Here is a 17,811-nt window from a genome sequence, read left to right as displayed (position 1 = left end):
ATGTGTCAATGTGTACTTTTGATAACTTTAATCGTGTGTAATATAATAATGTTTAATAAATGTCGAGATGATTGTAGAGTGATCTTTAGTAGTCATTAGTCATCCTTAAGTCTCTTTGATTATATGCTTGGTGATGTGGTTAATAGATTCAAGGACTTTCGTGATTTCAACGATGACATTCATTTCACTACGATACGTGCGCTTTATTTATGCGATCGTCGAAATATATCGCGCGCGGTACATAGCGCGGTAAACTCTGTGTAATTGGAGTGAAAAGGTAAAGACTACCAGACGTACAATGCAAAGATTGCAAAATCACCTGGCGAAAGTGAAATTTTTCACCAACTTACGCGTAATACGCACGCATAGTTCCTTCGAATTAGAATTGTGAAAATAGGTAAAATCAATAAATTTCGGTAATTTCGAGTAATTCTGATGAATTAATGGCGTGGATAAATTCATATATAGATAAATAAATTCATATGTTTCGATCATTATTGTCAAGTATTGTCACATATTCGACATATTTGTGACGTGCTTCCACGTGAGTGAAGATGTTTAAATTATTGTACAATTGCAAATACTTTAAGGGGGTCATCCCGTGTGACGGCTTCAAAAAATCGATTTTTTTTTTGCATAAATCTAATCTAGAGCATGCAATATACTGGCAAAGTAATTTTGGCAAAGGATTTTTTTTAACTGGTGCCCATGATTTTTCGAAAATGGTTCAATGGATTTAAATCAAATTTTAATGGTAGATTTAACACATGTGTGGCTATCGTGGGAACTAGAATTTTTAAAAAATATTGAACCGTTTTCTGTCCGCATAAAAAAATTGTCGCAAAAAATCATGCTATTTTGAGTTATAATTTTTAAAAGCATGCGAAAAATTGAATTTTTAATATTTTCAAAAAATCCTAGTTCACCTATAGATTAAAATGCAATTTGATTTTTTGATTTCCGATAAACCAGTCTGCCGGAATCGTGGGCACCGTTTGTCTGCTTTTTTTTACATGGGTGCCATTCCAGTGATGTAACTCACCATCGACGCCATATTTTTAAATAAAAAAATTTATACATATAGTTTAAGATGTAATAAATATATAGTAAAAATTTGGAAGCTCTGTATTTTTTCATTTCGCCGCAAAAAAATGCAAAAAAAACCTTAAAAAAACAGTCGTCACACGGGATGACCCCCTTAACACATAAACTCAAAATGTATCAGGACGTGATCACTAATTTGCAGGATATTATAGGTAATTACTTCGTGGGTAAATAGTTATTAGAAATATCAGATATTAAGTACACGTACAATAATAAGTAGGTGACATTCCGTCGCGTGATGCGTAAGCATAACCAACTGTAACAAGTTATTAACTTGATTACTGTAATGCAATCTTATTAAGAAAAAAGAAAGAAAAACGTTAGAGAAAAACGTTTATCTGTTCGTCAAGGTGAAACTTTCACCAAGGTGACATTCTAATCATTGACTGAAACTACTATCAAAAATACCGTTTTCGTTACCGGCATTTTTCGGCATTACGCAACAACCGAAAAAAGCCGATTTGTGTAAATATCGGTATTATGAAAATTTCGATACAATATTAATATCATATCAGTATTATAGCGGTATTACTACTGTTATACTATTGAACGTAAATGAAACCAATCAGATTCATAATGTGATCATGAAACATAATTTACAAAAGGACATAATATGCATTGTCACAAATAGTTTCGATCGACAAAATCCGGGAGAATAAATGTCAGGGGTTACGCTATGACACTATCGTAAATTCAGAATAGAGAAGACAAATAAACATTCATTTCTATAAATATATTATATTAGAGATATATTATGTTAGAGATATATTACGTTACTCTTTCAAGTAAGAGTCGGATCACCTGCTGACTGACCTGTCCTGATTGATCTAAGATCTTTCTTACATGATCAAAAATAACGAAAATAGGATCAATTAAGAGATCACTATAATACCGATATTATGCCAAATTTCAGTATGATAACATGAGCGTCGAACCGATTATTATATCAACATTTTTATAATACCTGTATTATAAATACAGTGTATATACAAAACCGATATAACATCGCTAGCGAAATAATTACTGCATTCAGTTCGTGATTGTAACTAAGTCCGAATAGATAACCGACTTTAATATATAGTTATGTGTGCGCGGCTAGTATTATAAATTATGTGAATAATATCATAAAATTTAAGTGCGAGAAATTGGAAATTCCAATTCAACTCACCTTGATCTTGACAATTCCGGTTCACTTAATTATATACACAATTAATGAAGTAACACGCATTTATGAGAGCGCTATAACAGTTACCTAATCCAAATTTCAATGCACGAGTTTCAATGTACGAGTTTTGCTAAGATTAAGAAAGCTGAATTCAATATCAGCGGGGATACGTATCAGATGAAGGTAGGTTGGATGGTAAGGTGGTGGTAGAACCGTATGGTTTATATGTTCAACGTAATGTTCCAAGTCTCAGTCTTTCGCTTTCTCTACCTCGATGAGTTAACCAATCACGCAATAATCTCCCGACACCACGTGTTCCTGATTCCGCACCATCGCAGGAGTGTTTTTTTTATCGGAATGCCGACCAGTGTCATGGTACGAAGTGATATTTTATTTGCAAAAAAGATACCCGTCGGACTTTACTGTTACGTACATGAATCTTTTTACAAATTGTATGTGGATGAAATCGCAAAGTACGTTTCCGCAACTAATATGATTAGCATCGTGTTGCTATCACACCATACCGACTGATCCGAAAGAGATTAGATCATAAATTCCAAATACTGGTTCTTAATTTGCTCGAGACGTGTCCGCGTATGAATAGGTATACTGGAATTAATCCTTGAAGAATCCAACGTATTATAAGTGACTAAAATGTATTTTAACACGGAATTGTGTTTTTATGAATTAAAAATGTTCATTGGTCTGATGTATCTTGAGACATTTGTCAATGTAAATGAAATATTTGTCAAATCAACATCGCGCTTGTTGCGATTGTAATTTGAGTGTTTTCAGTTTTTAAGAAAATCGTTTAAAAAACGACACTATTATATATGTGTATCGTATCGCATATATATGCATCGTCAGTTCTCAAAGGAACCGAAGATGAAAGCCCAAATTATGTACGTTGTCGTGTATTGTCGCAAAAGAGAAAGTCAATAAAAATTCACCTTCTATATTCAGTGCTGAAAATTCATCTTATATTTCCATATTCAATGCTAAATATTTAAGAAATACTGACAGGCTTCAGCTGTGTTATACTGAATTTTTACTTATTACCTGATTTTCTTTTGAAATTATTTTAGTAAGCCACCGTTTATTTGATCATTTTGACATAACATTGTGAAAATCGATTGCTTAAGAGCCACTTAATGAGGAGTAAATAAGAGGATGTAAATAAGAAGAGAAATATATTACACGAATATGATTTTAAAAATAGATTCGTCGGTTACGCAAAGCTTGTAGTTCGAGTATTAATTTTCTAAGACTCACTTCAATAGAAAGTGACGAATTGAATCTCAAGGTAATTTCGAAATGGAACAATACAAACTAGTAACACAAACAGATAAGATAACATGACGGACCAGAAATTGCAAAGAATTGGAAAACATAGAAATAATAAAAGATTAATTCAAATTTTTTATTACAGGACAACCTCAAGATTTATAATCGGCGCTGTAACACACAAATTATCAAAACTGCATGATCAAATTCAAAATAACGTGAGTCGGGATTACACAATTGGCAATATCGACTTTGCAAATATATCCTTACATCCCATTATGTTAATGAGAAGACTGATTTATAACGTGATGAACACATGTAGAAAATGTTTCAATGGACGTAAAATAAATTTGCAATTTTTTTCAGATTCTCACGTACAAGATCACAGAGAAGAACGATTTGGGGACTCTTTCCTTTCGACGATGCGCGGGATGTGCTTGCGGCGACTTATATAGTATGTGTCATTAATCAGTCATTCTTATCTGTGTTTCTGCACCTCCTCGCGGATAGCCTGATCTACGATCGCGTAATTGCAGCCGCGAACGAGTGGCAACGAGAGCCACGATGAAATCAATCCTATAACAACGACTTCGAAGAAGAGGAAGAAAGAAAAGAATATTATCCGATATACACCACCAGATAGATTCTATAAGGTGCAGTCGGAAAAACGAGTTGCCGAATAAAAAGACGAAAGAAATTAGTGAATCGAAGTGACTCGGCTGTTTGGACGACTGGTAAAATCCGAAGAGAGAGAGAGACAGAGAGAAAGAGGATATTGCACACATATTAATCGGTAACCAGACACACGAGAATCGAGATCATGAGTATTACAGGGGTAATCGGCGCCGCCGTGAAAGCGGCCACCGTCCTCTTGGGCGTCGGGATCGGTAAAATCACCATAATCCCAGTGTTGATCGCCATGCTCGCTTACTTCAATTACGATCTCATGGACCCGGAGAATCATCCGCACGTGACGAAGGAACTGCGGAAGGAATATGACTTCGTCGTGATCGGCGGCGGCTCGGCCGGAAGCGTGATGGTTAACAGATTGACCGAGAATCCCGAATGGAATGTGCTCCTGCTAGAGGCCGGGGGTCACGAGACCGAAATAACCGACGTACCCATCTTGTCACTCTATTTGCACAAGAGCAAGATTGATTGGAGTTACCGCACGGAGCCGCAGGATTCGGCCTGCCAGGCGATGGTTGATCACCGGTGCTGCTGGACCAGAGGCAAGGTGTGAGATAATCATCGAGCTCGCCCTTTCGTCACACTGGTAGAAAATTCAAGTTAACTCTGCTGTTCTGTTCGGGTTCGACCCGAAATCATTTTTATCTGATTTTATGTGATGTATGAGTGAACGTTTCAGCATTTCGCGACTTTGTTCGATAATTCAAGAACGTTAATTTGAAACTAAGCTTTAAAACGAAGTCATGAAATGCCAGAACGTTCACATATAAAAATGTAACAGGGAAATAAAAGTGATCTCGGGCCAAATCTGAAGAGAACAGCAGGATTAATTACAGCGCCAAGCATATTTTATGGTAGCAACATGCGTGTGAAGTTATTATCACTGACACTATGATAACGTTTACTAGAAAAATGTTTCTCCCGACTATTTTTGTGGTTAAAAAGTATATTTGACGCTGAAACCAACTATAATTTTTTATCAATGCATATCTAATCGCACACATAGACTACGATATTCATTGTCAGCACTGAAAATCTATACGTAACATAAACTATAGATCTTCAGTACTAACAGTGATCCGTATCGGAATACAGCTATAGTGTTCGTCATAATACGAGATACATACCTGAGGTAACGCGGTTATTAGAAAAGAAAATGTAGACCGCTTGACATAGTCATTATGATGATCATAAGTCATTAGAAAAGAAAATGTAATGACCGCGTGATAGATTTATTTCCGAAAACCTAGTTAGATAGAACGAGTTTCAAACGATACCGCACAAGAACAATCCATATAGAACTTGTGACGTAGCTTCCAGTTTACTCGTCATGGTGTCAATGTAACATTGTCATTACATACAATCGCGTTTAACACTGTCGGATGATTTCACTTGCTGCAATATTATATAGGGTACGAAAAATGTATTGTTAGAAGAAATAATACATTATGGTTTTTTGTACGCGACTTTTTTACACGATCAAGAGCGAGAATGAAACATGATCATTTTGACATTTCGTAAACAACTGGCCTCCTTTCTTTTACTGTTGCTCTTGCAACGCTCTGTAACTTGCTTCTTCAACGCAATGTCTTCATTCATTAATATTTATAATGAATAATTTAACTGGTACTAGTGAAAGATCAAAGTTCCTATGGTCGTGTCGAGCATCCAAAGAAACGTATCATATTGAAATTATGCCAGAGCTATTCGCGTTGATCCGACAATTGATATCGAAGTATAAGAACTGATTAAATCGAGATCGATAATTACGATGGTAACGTTAATTGATGGTATGAAAGTATTCCGGTTATTGCCACATACCGCAACGTGTCGAGTGAGGGGTATACATAGCACGCCGCACGGAGTGAAAGTAGTTCCGGATCCTCTCGCATCGTCACTCCGTGTCGTTGCAAATCTACAGGTAAATACATGATTTCTACGAAGAACGGCGATAAATGTGCGCACACGCGTTAGATCAACGGGGTTTGTCGATGAAACTCGTCATCCGCGGCGAACCTTCTGTGAAATTCCGCAAACACGAATAGTTTTAATCAAACAACATTTCTTCCAGGTTCTCGGAGGCTCCAGCGTTTTGAACACGATGCTGTACATTCGCGGTAACCGACGTGACTACGACCAATGGGAGAGTTACGGGAATCCCGGATGGGGATACGAGGACGTGCTGCCGTATTTCAAGAAGTCGCAAGATCAAAGGAATCCATATTTGGCGCGCAACACGCGATATCACAACACTGGTAGGATTCGCTTATGTCTCGTTTCTCGTCCCGTCGAATCGAGGAACTGAAATAGTTAACGTCCCGAAAGAGAAGAAATGCTACAGATATGCAGAAAGGAAAAAAGCGCTACATTCAAGTAAATATTTGCTCAGGAGTTAATTATTTTACTCGAGTCGAATAAATATTAATAAATAAGTGAGTACTTGAATGTAGCCCTTTTTCCTGCCAGTGTGCATTCAAATAATATTTAGTTAATCCAAGCAAAATTATCGCTCCTTAGCACAAATATTTACTTGAATGTAGCACTGTTCCCTTTTCAGCGGTGGCCATCTTTCATTAACTTCGAAACCTTTCCAGGAGGGTATCTCACGGTGCAGGATAGCCCTTATCTCACTCCGCTGGGTGCGGCGTTTCTTCAGGCGGGTGAAGAGATGGGTTACGACATTCTGGACGTTAATGGCGAGCAACAGACCGGCTTCGCCTTCTTCCAGCTCACGATGCGCCGGGGCACCAGATGCAGCACCGCCAAGGCATTCATACGACCCATTCAATTGAGAAAAAATTTCCACCTGTCTCTGTGGAGCCACGTTACTCGGGTGTTGATCGACCCACTCAGTAGAAAAGCATACGGAGTGGAGTTCATCAGAAACGGTCGCAAAGAGATCGTGTACGCTAAGAAAGAGGTGATCCTCTCGGCCGGATCTGTCAATACTCCGGTTTTGTTAATGCTGTCCGGGGTAGGACCGCGCGCCCACTTGGAGGATCTAGGAATCCCCGTGATTCAAGACTCGCCCGGGGTCGGACAGAACGTGCAGGATCACATCGCAGTAGGCGGACTGGTCTTCTTGATCGATTACGAGATCAGTATAGTGCTGGATCGGATGGTGAACATCAACACGGCGCTGAGATACGCTATCACTGAGGACGGCCCGTTGACGTCGAGCGTCGGCCTAGAGTCAGTCGGCTTCATATCGACCAAGTACGCGAATCAGAGCGACGACTGGCCGGACATCGAGTTCATGCTGACGTCTTCGTCAACAAGCTCGGACGGCGGCACCCATGTGAGAAACGCTCACGGCCTGTCCGACGAATTCTACCATGAAGTGTTCAGCAAGATCAACAACCACGACGTCTTCGGCGTCTTCCCAATGCTGCTCAGGCCCAAGTCGCGCGGATACATACGGCTCAAGTCTAAGAACCCGTTGGACTACCCCCTGATCTATCACAATTATCTCACCCACCCCGAAGACGTGGAGACGCTTCGCGAGGGCGTCAAGGCGGCCATCGCCTTCGGCCAGACGAGCAGCATGAGACGATTCGGTTCGAGATTCCACGACAAGCCGTTGCCGAATTGCAAGCACATCCCTCTCTACACTGACGAGTACTGGAACTGCGCGATCAGGCAATATACGATGACCATATACCATATGAGCTGTTCCGCCAAAATGGGTCCGTCGAGCGACCCCATGGCGGTCGTGGACCCAGAACTGAAGGTCTACGGGATTACAGGTTTGAGGGTGATCGACGCATCGATCATGCCGACTATCACCAGTGGCAACATAAACGCGCCAGTGATCATGATCGGCGAAAAGGGTGCCGACATGGTGAAAGCGCGATGGACGTAGAGCAGAGAGCACGTTACGTGTTTTTCAAAATATCAATTTTCGCTACGCGACAGTAGCGACTTCGATCGGACAGTTTTCGTGCAATTTTCACGTTTGCCAGCACTTGTAGGATATTTCGACGAGTAGCGAGTTCGACGTACTCGAGATACCCTCAAGTTCTAGATATTCCAGCGGAAAAGGTCGAGAATGCGAGTAATAAGTTAATATTATGTAAATAAATTAATAGTATTACGTAAAGGCTATAATATACTCGCGTAATAACTTTGCCATAATTATGTCGAAAGTAATGATTTAGTTTTATAAAAGATATTAGATAATAAAAAAGAAATAATAGCTCATGCACAATTAAAAATTAACTAATTAACGGTCAACGTTCCATTTTAGAGATAAGTGTTTTATTATAAATAAATTTTAATAGTAAATAATATCTGTTCAATATTTAATATATATTTCCAAATGTGTTTGAAATTTTCATATCTATTTAATTATTTTAGTGTTCATAGTGTTGGAGACCTTTGGAAAAAGATTTAGAAAATTATTTCAACTTAAATTGGACAACTTTTCAAAATAACTGAAGATTTAACTAACATTTTTTCGAGTTGTAATTAAGATAGATCCTAATTTGTAACATGAATTATAAACGGACACGTGAAAGACCGACGCATGTGAACACGCGCATATTCACACTGGCATGAAAATTTATTCGAGCAACCAAATTGCAAAATGCATCTACCGTAACTAACGTGTAATTGCGTCTGCATTATTGCGGACTGCACTATTATAACGATATGCAGGCATAGACAAGCTGTTGCAATTTCACCGCTATGCAGTCGCTATTGCAATCGCTCTTTCATTCATTTATTTATGTAAGAGCGCCTCAAGCAAGTGCGTTCGATACGAATATATCATGATGCTAGTGTGTACGCTTAGGTGAAAACATTATTATATGTAAATCACGTATGTATATGCTACGTAAAGATTTTTCATTAAGAACGTGTGAAGAATAAGGTAACGTATCATCAATAAGGAGTATCATATAAAAAAAAAAGCGATTATAGAACAAATACAACGGCGTGTTTTTAATCGATGACGCAATGCCTGGAAGGCATGTGACAACGTATTCATTTGTTATTCGTTAGCTGAATAAGTCATAACTCGACAGGTAATATTAAATAATGTTACTTCTTCCGTGATTAAATATGATGTTAGTTTTAAAATGAAAAGAGAAAAATCGAAGAGAAAAGATTTAGAAATAAAAATGTACATGTACAAGTCAATTAAGTTTTCGTATATGCGCACTATGTTTGTAAAAAAAATATCTGTGTAAAGTTAAAAAAAGAAGTTACGAGTGGTACAAGAATGAAATATTTATATCATTTTCGCAGATAAATTTTGATATATTTTTTTAATATTATCTCAATTATTCAATAAAATATCTAAGAATTTTGCTTTATTTTATGTTCTACCTCTTATAAAAAAAAATAAAATATTTATTTTGTGCAGACTTTTTTCTTCTTATTTTAGTTCCTAAAAATTATATTTTCTTGCCGGTTACCCAAACAGTCTCAAACACATTGCATTGATTCGTAAGAAACGAAAGTAAATTTCACCTGCAACTGCTTATATAATCGATCCAATGCCAGTACAAAAACACCCATTCGTAAAAAATTCATCGAAACTTGTTTCTTAATACAATTCTTAATTATTTTGTTTTAGCGCTAACTTAATCAGACAATAGTGTAATTAGTATCAAGAATAGCTCACAGTAGATATCTGATATAAATCCAATATATGAATCCAATATGATATTTAAATTGCGGTCTGCAAAAATACTTGTTTAAAACAAATTTTGATACTTATTAATTATTACATTATTAAAAACCTTAGAAATACTACCAACATGTTTGTCTGAGCTAAGATAAATATTAATTGAGCCATGAAGGAGAAATTTGCTAAGGCAGCGCTATCTACGAACAGGTTCAGCAAACGAAATTTACCTGCCGACATTCTTAGCTACTTTCGGATGAACAAGACGGTAACTCACGTTTCAGTACGAAAGGTAATGTAGATATCTGCAGCAAATAACTCGTATAATCATAATCGAATGCGAAATCATAATCAAGAATGGAAAATATGTAGTTAAGCTCTTCTCTTTTGCCGCAATATTTCCAAAAACCTTAAACTGACGCCTTTAATGAATATTTCGTACTAAATTTTCCTAAAATGTTTGTTTATGTCTCAAAAAGTACAAATATAGATTTGTTGCTGATAATTTGAAGAATTAACACGAAAGCTATGAGATTATAGCATCTCTATTCAACATTTCCGCCAATCATTAACCGTGATATATTATTCTCTGCTCTCCGACGCGCAGAGATGCAACGTACAAGTCATTTCCACTAAACAAACACTCTATATTCGTCCGAAAATCTCATTAAGATTATAGTCGTGAATTTTTCGAGGCATCCTTTACAGGCGAGTGGTGTGAAAAGAAATTTTACGAACGTCCCCTTTCGACCTGATCAAAATGTGCAGCGTGTTCCGATCAAAAGGAATGCGTGCCGATTTCGCAATGCACCCGGGACTGGAAAATCCTCGTTTTCACCGAGATCTTTCCGGTTCTCCCACGAGATCAGCACGATATTCGTAACTTTGTCGGACGAAACGAAGAGAAGAAGAAGGACGTTTTCTCTTGGCCCCTGGCGATAAAGTTGCAAAACCGCTAAATCGCGAGATCTCGTGGGAGGAAAAGTAGAACGTCGTCGTCCGGAGAGTCTGTGCTAGAATGTGCAAATTAAATTACCATCGATAGCGAGCTACTTTTCTATTCGTTGCTTAAATAATTCAGCTGACAATTCGTCCGAATTTTTGCATTATCAGTTGCATATTTATAAACTTATTAATAACCTTTGCTATTAACCTGACTTGCTAAAAATAAATTACGATAAAAATTCGCAGAATAATTTTATACTCCATCTGGTGTAATTTAAGTTAGATGTTTATACTTCAACTTAGAGATCTGCAAAAACGCGCAACATAGTTCCGGGTGACACGAGAAAGAAAAGCAACGGAATTACACATCCACATCGGTGTCACGGCGAAAAAAGCTTATCTCGACGTGGAAATGTATGAAATTTGCTTCTCGCAAACGCGACGTTATTACCAAACGAACGTCGACGGTGAAATCTAATCGGCAGCCAAGGTTAACCAGGAAATCGAAACTACCGCGTGTAGCCGCGAGGCAATGCCGACGTAAACGCGCGGATGCGTTGCTCGTGTAGCCGTCTGCCGAACGGCACGTAGTATCGCAGAAGAGAGAAAGTACGTCCAAGTGAACTCGTCTCGCCGCGTATGTGCTCGCCACGAAAGCAAAGAGAAAGACGCTGGCACGTTAGCGCGCGTGTGTCTCGATTCATGCGTTCGAAAAGAAAACGATGCGCGTGGAATCACGTAGGCCGCCAGAGATCCTTATTCGATAAAGTTCCATATCGCCGAGTCGCATATCAATTAGGAGCGCGGGTGCGCCTGTGTGCAAGTGAGACTTGTGCTTTATAACGTCCGAGAGGGAGAAAGAAAAGAAAAAAAGAGACACTCGTTAACGTAATTATCTTTGCTGACATAGCGACTATATATATGCGTTTATTTGCAAAAATAAATGCCATGTTATGCCACTTCATTTCACGTTCTACCGGTAGAGCAGGAAAAGATCGTTTCGGTCGCTCAGCTTTCCACGCCTGTCGTTTTAGTGTTTTATTACTTTTAGTACTTTTTCGTACTTTATCAAAAGAAATATCAAGGTAATGGAGGTAAATGTATTTTTAATATATTCAGTATGACTTGCAATCGTGTAAATTGCAAAAGTAAAAAAATGGACTCATTATCGCGCTGTCGTCACGTTCTTGCTAAACAGTTCGTAGACATTCTGATAAAAAACATTCATAGAAATCAATTTTCAGTGAATGCCTCTATCGAATAAAAAATATGAATTTATAAGGAACAACTGATCGATTGAGAAACTTTGTTCTCAAATGATAAGTTTTTTTTTTGCCGATTAAATTCAATCGCTTAAAATTCAAAAATTATCGATGCCTTAAATCAATTTTCGCTGAGGTGAAATCGACTCTCGGTCAGCTGGAAAATCTGTCTTTGAAAAATAATGGGGTGTAAGTGGAACACCGGTTAAAAATTCTGCGTGAAATCAGCCGAATGCACAAAAAAGTCTCCAAAAAACGGGTAGTAATGCAAAAAACAAATAAGATTGTCTTCTCGGGGAGAAGATTCGGGAGCGTTCAGCTTACGGGGTCACGTTTTCACGAGATTGGCATTGAAAGGATGGGGGCCCAAGAACTTTTCACTCTCGGCATTCACCGCACTACAGTTTCGTTCGTACCGGCATTAGTCTCATTCCGCTGCAGCTTTGCCGCTATATCAGTCGGAAACCGACTGTGTACTACTATAGACTGCTACTTGGAGTTTGTTAAGCGAAACCGCGTGTGTCACGATGCTGAATGCAAATTAAGTGGTCAAAGTGTGATCTCGATATCTCAGGGACGCACTGCCGACACTTTGGGAAAGTTTGGCGAGTAAAAGTCGAGCTAGCGTTGAAGAACCAGCGTGAAAATGTGCGCGAGTGGCAGATTAATGAATGCGTCGGTGACGAGCGTAATAATTATCGCTAGGATATCCTTGTGACGAATGATGTTCGTAGCAGTTTCAAATATTCATCAATTGATGAAATGTCGTGTCAAATGGTAATTCGATTAATAATGGCGGCTTACGTTGCTGATGTAAAAATAAGAAGGTAAGGACGTAGCAAATGGCAAAAAATCGCAAACATTAATTTAAGTTCAACTACTTAAGACGACAGAAGTAGGGATTGGCTAAATAATTTATGTTCATGCTCCGCCTCACGGATTAAATTCAACATAAACACGCGTAAGCAGCAAAAAAAGAGACATCTAAAATAAGTAACATGCCGTATTGTAATTTCATCCCGTTCGATATTGTTGCATGCTTTCTGAGGAATGGATACTATACAATTTTTACCATCTTGCTTTCAGAAGACTCGTGTTTCGTAGCATCGCTTGAGAGGATAATCTTCTCTAATGGAATGCATCTAGATTCTGATATGTGACGGTGAAAATAAAGCGAAATGGCAGCAGGGTTAACAGCCTTGATCGGCGCCACTTCTGTCCTTGGGCTCGGTTTGATTCCACTCTTGGCGATCGGTCTCAGTGTGTTTAGGTACAACAATGTCGATCCAGAATCACATCCGCAAAATGCACGTCAGGTATTAAATTTAAACGAGTTTACGGAGTTCCGTTTCGATCGATAAAGTAACATTCGTGATCCACCGACTACCGACTGAACGTAAGATCCGTCGATCAACGGTGAGAACGCAAAAAATAATTTTCACGCTCGCGCTCTTTACCTTTCTCTTTACATGGTTAATGAACGGTCAACGCGATCAAACGACGAATAATAATTCGAGTGAATGATAATTTCACGCGTACACATTGCTACGTTCTTGTACACTAAGAAAAAGACTTCTTCAGATTTAATAAATTTTATCGCATCCAAACAAATCCCATCGTTAGTATGCTCCAAAGGAACTAATGTTTCGATTAATAAGTACGATCGTTAGACTTTTCAACGAAAATATATATCTTTATCTTTATCTTAAATAAAAAAAATTTGTTTGAAACGAAAGATCATTCTCTTATAAAGGAATTATTTGTTTCATTTTACATATTTATCGTAACCAAATAACATTTTACTCGATTAAAACATATTATTTCAAATAATAACGTTCCTTCTATTAAGAGTTTCCTTGAATGGGACGATAAAATGTTTACTCAAACGAATGATATTTCGTATGTGTCGTTTCTACGAAACCAATTTTAGTCAAATAAATAGAAATACGAAATCTAAAGAGACCTTCTTCTCCGTATAGGGAGCGCTTGATAAAAACTCTATTTTTAATTGCACTTGACAGAAATGAACTTGACAGATGTAAGAATAATCTAGCGACCTGAATTAAAACTGATGCAATTTCAGCTGCTGCCAATGTACGACTTCATAGTGGTCGGCGGAGGGAGCGCGGGTGCTGTGATCGCCTCGAGGTTGTCGGAGGTGGCTAATTGGACGGTGCTACTGTTAGAAGCTGGCGGCGACGAGAATGAAATTTCGGACGTTCCCTTGTTGGCCAGTTACATTCAACTGTCGGAGCTTGATTGGCAATACCAGACCGCACCGCCTACTACATCTCGTTATTGCCTCGGCATGATAGGCGACAGATGCAATTGGCCGCGCGGCAAAGTTCTGGGAGGAAGCAGCGTTCTCAATGCCATGGTTTACGCTCGTGGTAATCGGCAAGTACATACAATTTAACTGGGCTGGAGTGCTAAAACTCGCCGTATCGATCAACCTCAACCGACTAGTTTACAGTGGACGCTTATTCCAGGCGCGACTACGACAACTGGGCTCGGTTGGGCAACACAGGATGGAGTTACGAGGAGGTGCTGCCTTACTTTCTAAAGTCCGAGGACAACCGCAATCCATATTTAGCGAGGACGCCTTATCACAGGACAGGGGGTTACTTGACGGTGCAGGAGGCGCCGTGGCGAACTCCTCTGGCGATCGCATTCCTACAGGCCGGTCAAGAATTGGGTTACGATAATCGTGATATAAACGGGGCGAATCAAACTGGTTTTATGTTAACGCAAATGACTATACGACGTGGCAGCCGGTGTTCGACGGCGAAGGCTTTCCTAAGACCGGTAAAAAACAGATCGAACTTGCATATAGCAATGAACGCGCAAGCCTTGAAAGTGCTTTTCAACGCGAATAAGAGAGCGACAGGTGTGGAATTCCTTCGCAACGGTAAACAACAAGTGGTGAGGTGTAGAAGAGAAATTGTATTATCCGCCGGCGCCATCAATTCGCCCCAGTTACTCATGCTATCCGGGATCGGGCCGAGCGAACACCTGGCCGAATTCGGCATACCGGTGATATCCGATCTAAGGGTCGGGGACAACCTGCAGGATCACGTAGGCCTCGGCGGGTTGGTTTTCATATTGAACGAGACGGTCACCGTGACGAAGGAGCGCTTCCAAACCTTCTCGGTAATGCTGGAGTACGCGTTGAGGGAACGAGGCCCCATGACCAGTTCGCTGGTCGAGGGGCTCGCTTTCCTCAACACCAAGTACGCCGACGAGTCCGGCGATTACCCGGACGTGCAGTTTCACTTCTTACCGGCCGGTATCAACTCCGACGATCAGATCAGGAAGGTGCTCAGCCTGACGGACCGAATATACAACACCATGTACAAGCCGTTGTTCGGTGCCGAGACCTGGACGATCCTGCCGCTTCTGCTGAGGCCGAAGAGTACAGGATGGATCAGGCTGAGGAGCAAAAATCCCTTGGTCCACCCCGAGATCACTCCGAATTACTTCGCGCACAAAGAGGACATGGACGTCTGCGTGGAAGCGATCAGGCTGGCCTTCCGGGTGTCCAACACCAGCGCGTTTCAGCGCTTCGGCTCGAGGCCCCACACGATTCACATGCCGGGCTGCCAAGGATATCCGTTCGACACGTACGAATACTGGGAGTGCGCCGTGCGACACTTCACGTTTACGATCTACCATCCGACGGGGACCTGCAAGATGTCGCCGCGAAGCGACCCCACGGCGGTCGTCGACCCGCGACTTAGGGTTTACGGAGTGAAGGGACTCAGGGTCGCCGACGCCTCGATTATGCCGAGAATCGTCAGCGGCAATCCGAACGCGCCGATCATCATGATCGGCGAGAAGGCCAGCGACATAATTAAGGAGGACTGGCGAGTGAAAAGAAAGCGAGGGGCGGGAAGGTGAGGGCGGGAAGGTCGCGGCGAAATCGTCTCGATGGAGATTCCCCTTTGCATGTAATTAAAATTCGTTCGCTCTCGCGCGCTGTATGCTCGTAAAGATGATGCGGTACTAAACGTAGGTTACTTTCTCCGTCCTAAAACGTTTCAGACGCCTTTTCGACGAAGCCCCTCTCTGCGGGACTGCTGTACATAGCGTATATACACGCGATATTTTGTACATATGTGTATAACAAACTATCACGGACGTTGAGTGTGTGGCCATCGAAGTGGCGGGGCTTCGGTGATACATGGCGGTGCCATTCCTTGTAATAACACTTGAGAAATACAGTTAATTTACTTTCTCCCCCTCTTTTGTATTCGACAACCAGCATCCCCACACCACGAGTCTCTTCCGCATCCTACGACGCGACTTACACTTCGTCCTTAAGAATCCATCACGCACAGACGAGACCGAGTTTCCTCGATCCGATCGATAATCCGAGCGATCATTATTAAAAGCGCATAACGCGATTTTCTTGATTTGTAAGAGCGAGGAGATGGACGCGTCGAGACGCGCGAGATCGTAACGACTTTCGAATCGCGGGCGAGCAAGCGCGAGCACAGTTTTATGTAACGCTGCATTTCGTGCCAAAACTCACGCGTCACGGAATGCAACGTTCTCACGCGCGTCTTCGGCTCGGCATTTCCGCTTCCTCGACTTTATCCGCCGGCGCATCGGACGAAAGTGCACACGACGATTCCTAAGCGTACGAACTCAATCCGGCATTTATTTCCCGGTTTTCTCGGCCGTCCGCGAGATATAACTGAGATCTTGGATTCTTCGTTCCACGTATCACTTGATAAGGAAAAGAAACGGATTTCCATAACGCCGTTAACTGCGTCTCGCTTTCTTTCTTTCTCTCTCTCTCTCTCTCTCTCTCTCTCATACGCAGCCCGGGTTAAGTTGCGGATGCTTTCGCGTGTCCCGCGAAGAAAAGGATGAACAGTGAAAGTAACCGACTACCGTGGTGCTTACATCAGACCACTCGGTTTGTTAAATGTATGCACGTGCGAAAATATTCTGCGTGAAGTATAACTAAACGAAAGAAAGCGCGGCAAAACCGCGGCGGGAAGACGCGCATTCGGCGGACGAAGATTATACGGTAAGGTTACTCGGCAAGCGGTTTCTACATACCACTTTCGATAAAAATGACTGCAAAAAATCGCGACTCGCGAAGGCAGAAAATATTTATCTCGACTCGTTACATCTAGTTTGACTCGTTAGCGACCGCGAGCGACCTCGTCGAGTATGAGATACGGTTGCAGCACGGCTGTGTTCTGTCGCAATCTATTCTGTCGCAATCAATTAACGTTCGCGTTGCCTAACATCACTCTGATGTGCTGTTTTTAGTTGCACTTTTTACGTTCGTTTTCTGACTCCCGATTCTTTTTGCACATAAATGCGCACTCGCGTAAATTTTATCGGCAAGAAACGCAAAATATGGCTGAAGGCGATAAGAAAACCTGATGCAACTTAAAGTTATATATGACATTAATGATAACGCATAAATACGAATGTTATGATTATATTATTCAGATTATTCAGATTATCCCAATTGCAAGAAATCATCTAATGATAAAAAGAGGAAATTACACAAAAGGAAAAAACTGTTCATAAATGAATCGCTACTTCCTGCTTATGCATACTTATGCACACACGAGATAATTATGTATTCTAAGATATGTTACGTAATGATATATTAGGTAAACCGAAAAGTAATCAAAATTTTTTCGATGTGTTCATTCACAGTCAGTTCGTGTGGAGACACGGTCCAGTAAACACGTAAGTTTTGTTGCTAC

General features: G+C 40.5%; 2 protein-coding genes across 2 annotated transcripts; both read left to right on the top strand.

Annotated features, from left to right (window-relative positions):
- The first annotated feature begins 4,373 nt into the window (after nt 1-4,373).
- On the top strand, nt 4,374-8,105 carry LOC106745596 (glucose dehydrogenase [FAD, quinone]). The gene is made up of 3 exons (XM_014621322.1): nt 4,374-4,790; nt 6,315-6,498; nt 6,838-8,105. Exons 1-3 carry the CDS (start codon nt 4,374-4,376, stop codon nt 8,103-8,105), a joined length of 1,869 nt encoding a protein of 622 aa, XP_014476808.1.
- A 4,614-nt stretch (nt 8,106-12,719) lies between these two features.
- LOC106745593 (glucose dehydrogenase [FAD, quinone]) lies at nt 12,720-16,142 on the top strand. Its single transcript, XM_014621318.1, has 4 exons — nt 12,720-12,906; nt 13,166-13,395; nt 14,163-14,476; nt 14,569-16,142. The coding sequence occupies exons 2-4, from the start codon at nt 13,258-13,260 to the stop codon at nt 15,974-15,976; spliced, it is 1,860 nt and encodes a 619-aa protein (XP_014476804.1). The 5' UTR covers nt 12,720-12,906; nt 13,166-13,257; the 3' UTR covers nt 15,977-16,142.
- The last annotated feature ends 1,669 nt before the right edge of the window (nt 16,143-17,811 follow it).

The sequence above is a fragment of the Dinoponera quadriceps genome, unplaced genomic scaffold (assembly GCF_001313825.1).
Source record: "Dinoponera quadriceps isolate SergipeBrazil2010 unplaced genomic scaffold, ASM131382v1 scaffold1476, whole genome shotgun sequence".
Lineage (NCBI taxonomy): Eukaryota > Metazoa > Arthropoda > Insecta > Hymenoptera > Formicidae > Dinoponera > Dinoponera quadriceps.
The sequence above is the reverse complement of the archived record's forward strand: the minus strand, read 5'-3'. Positions and strand labels throughout refer to the sequence as shown.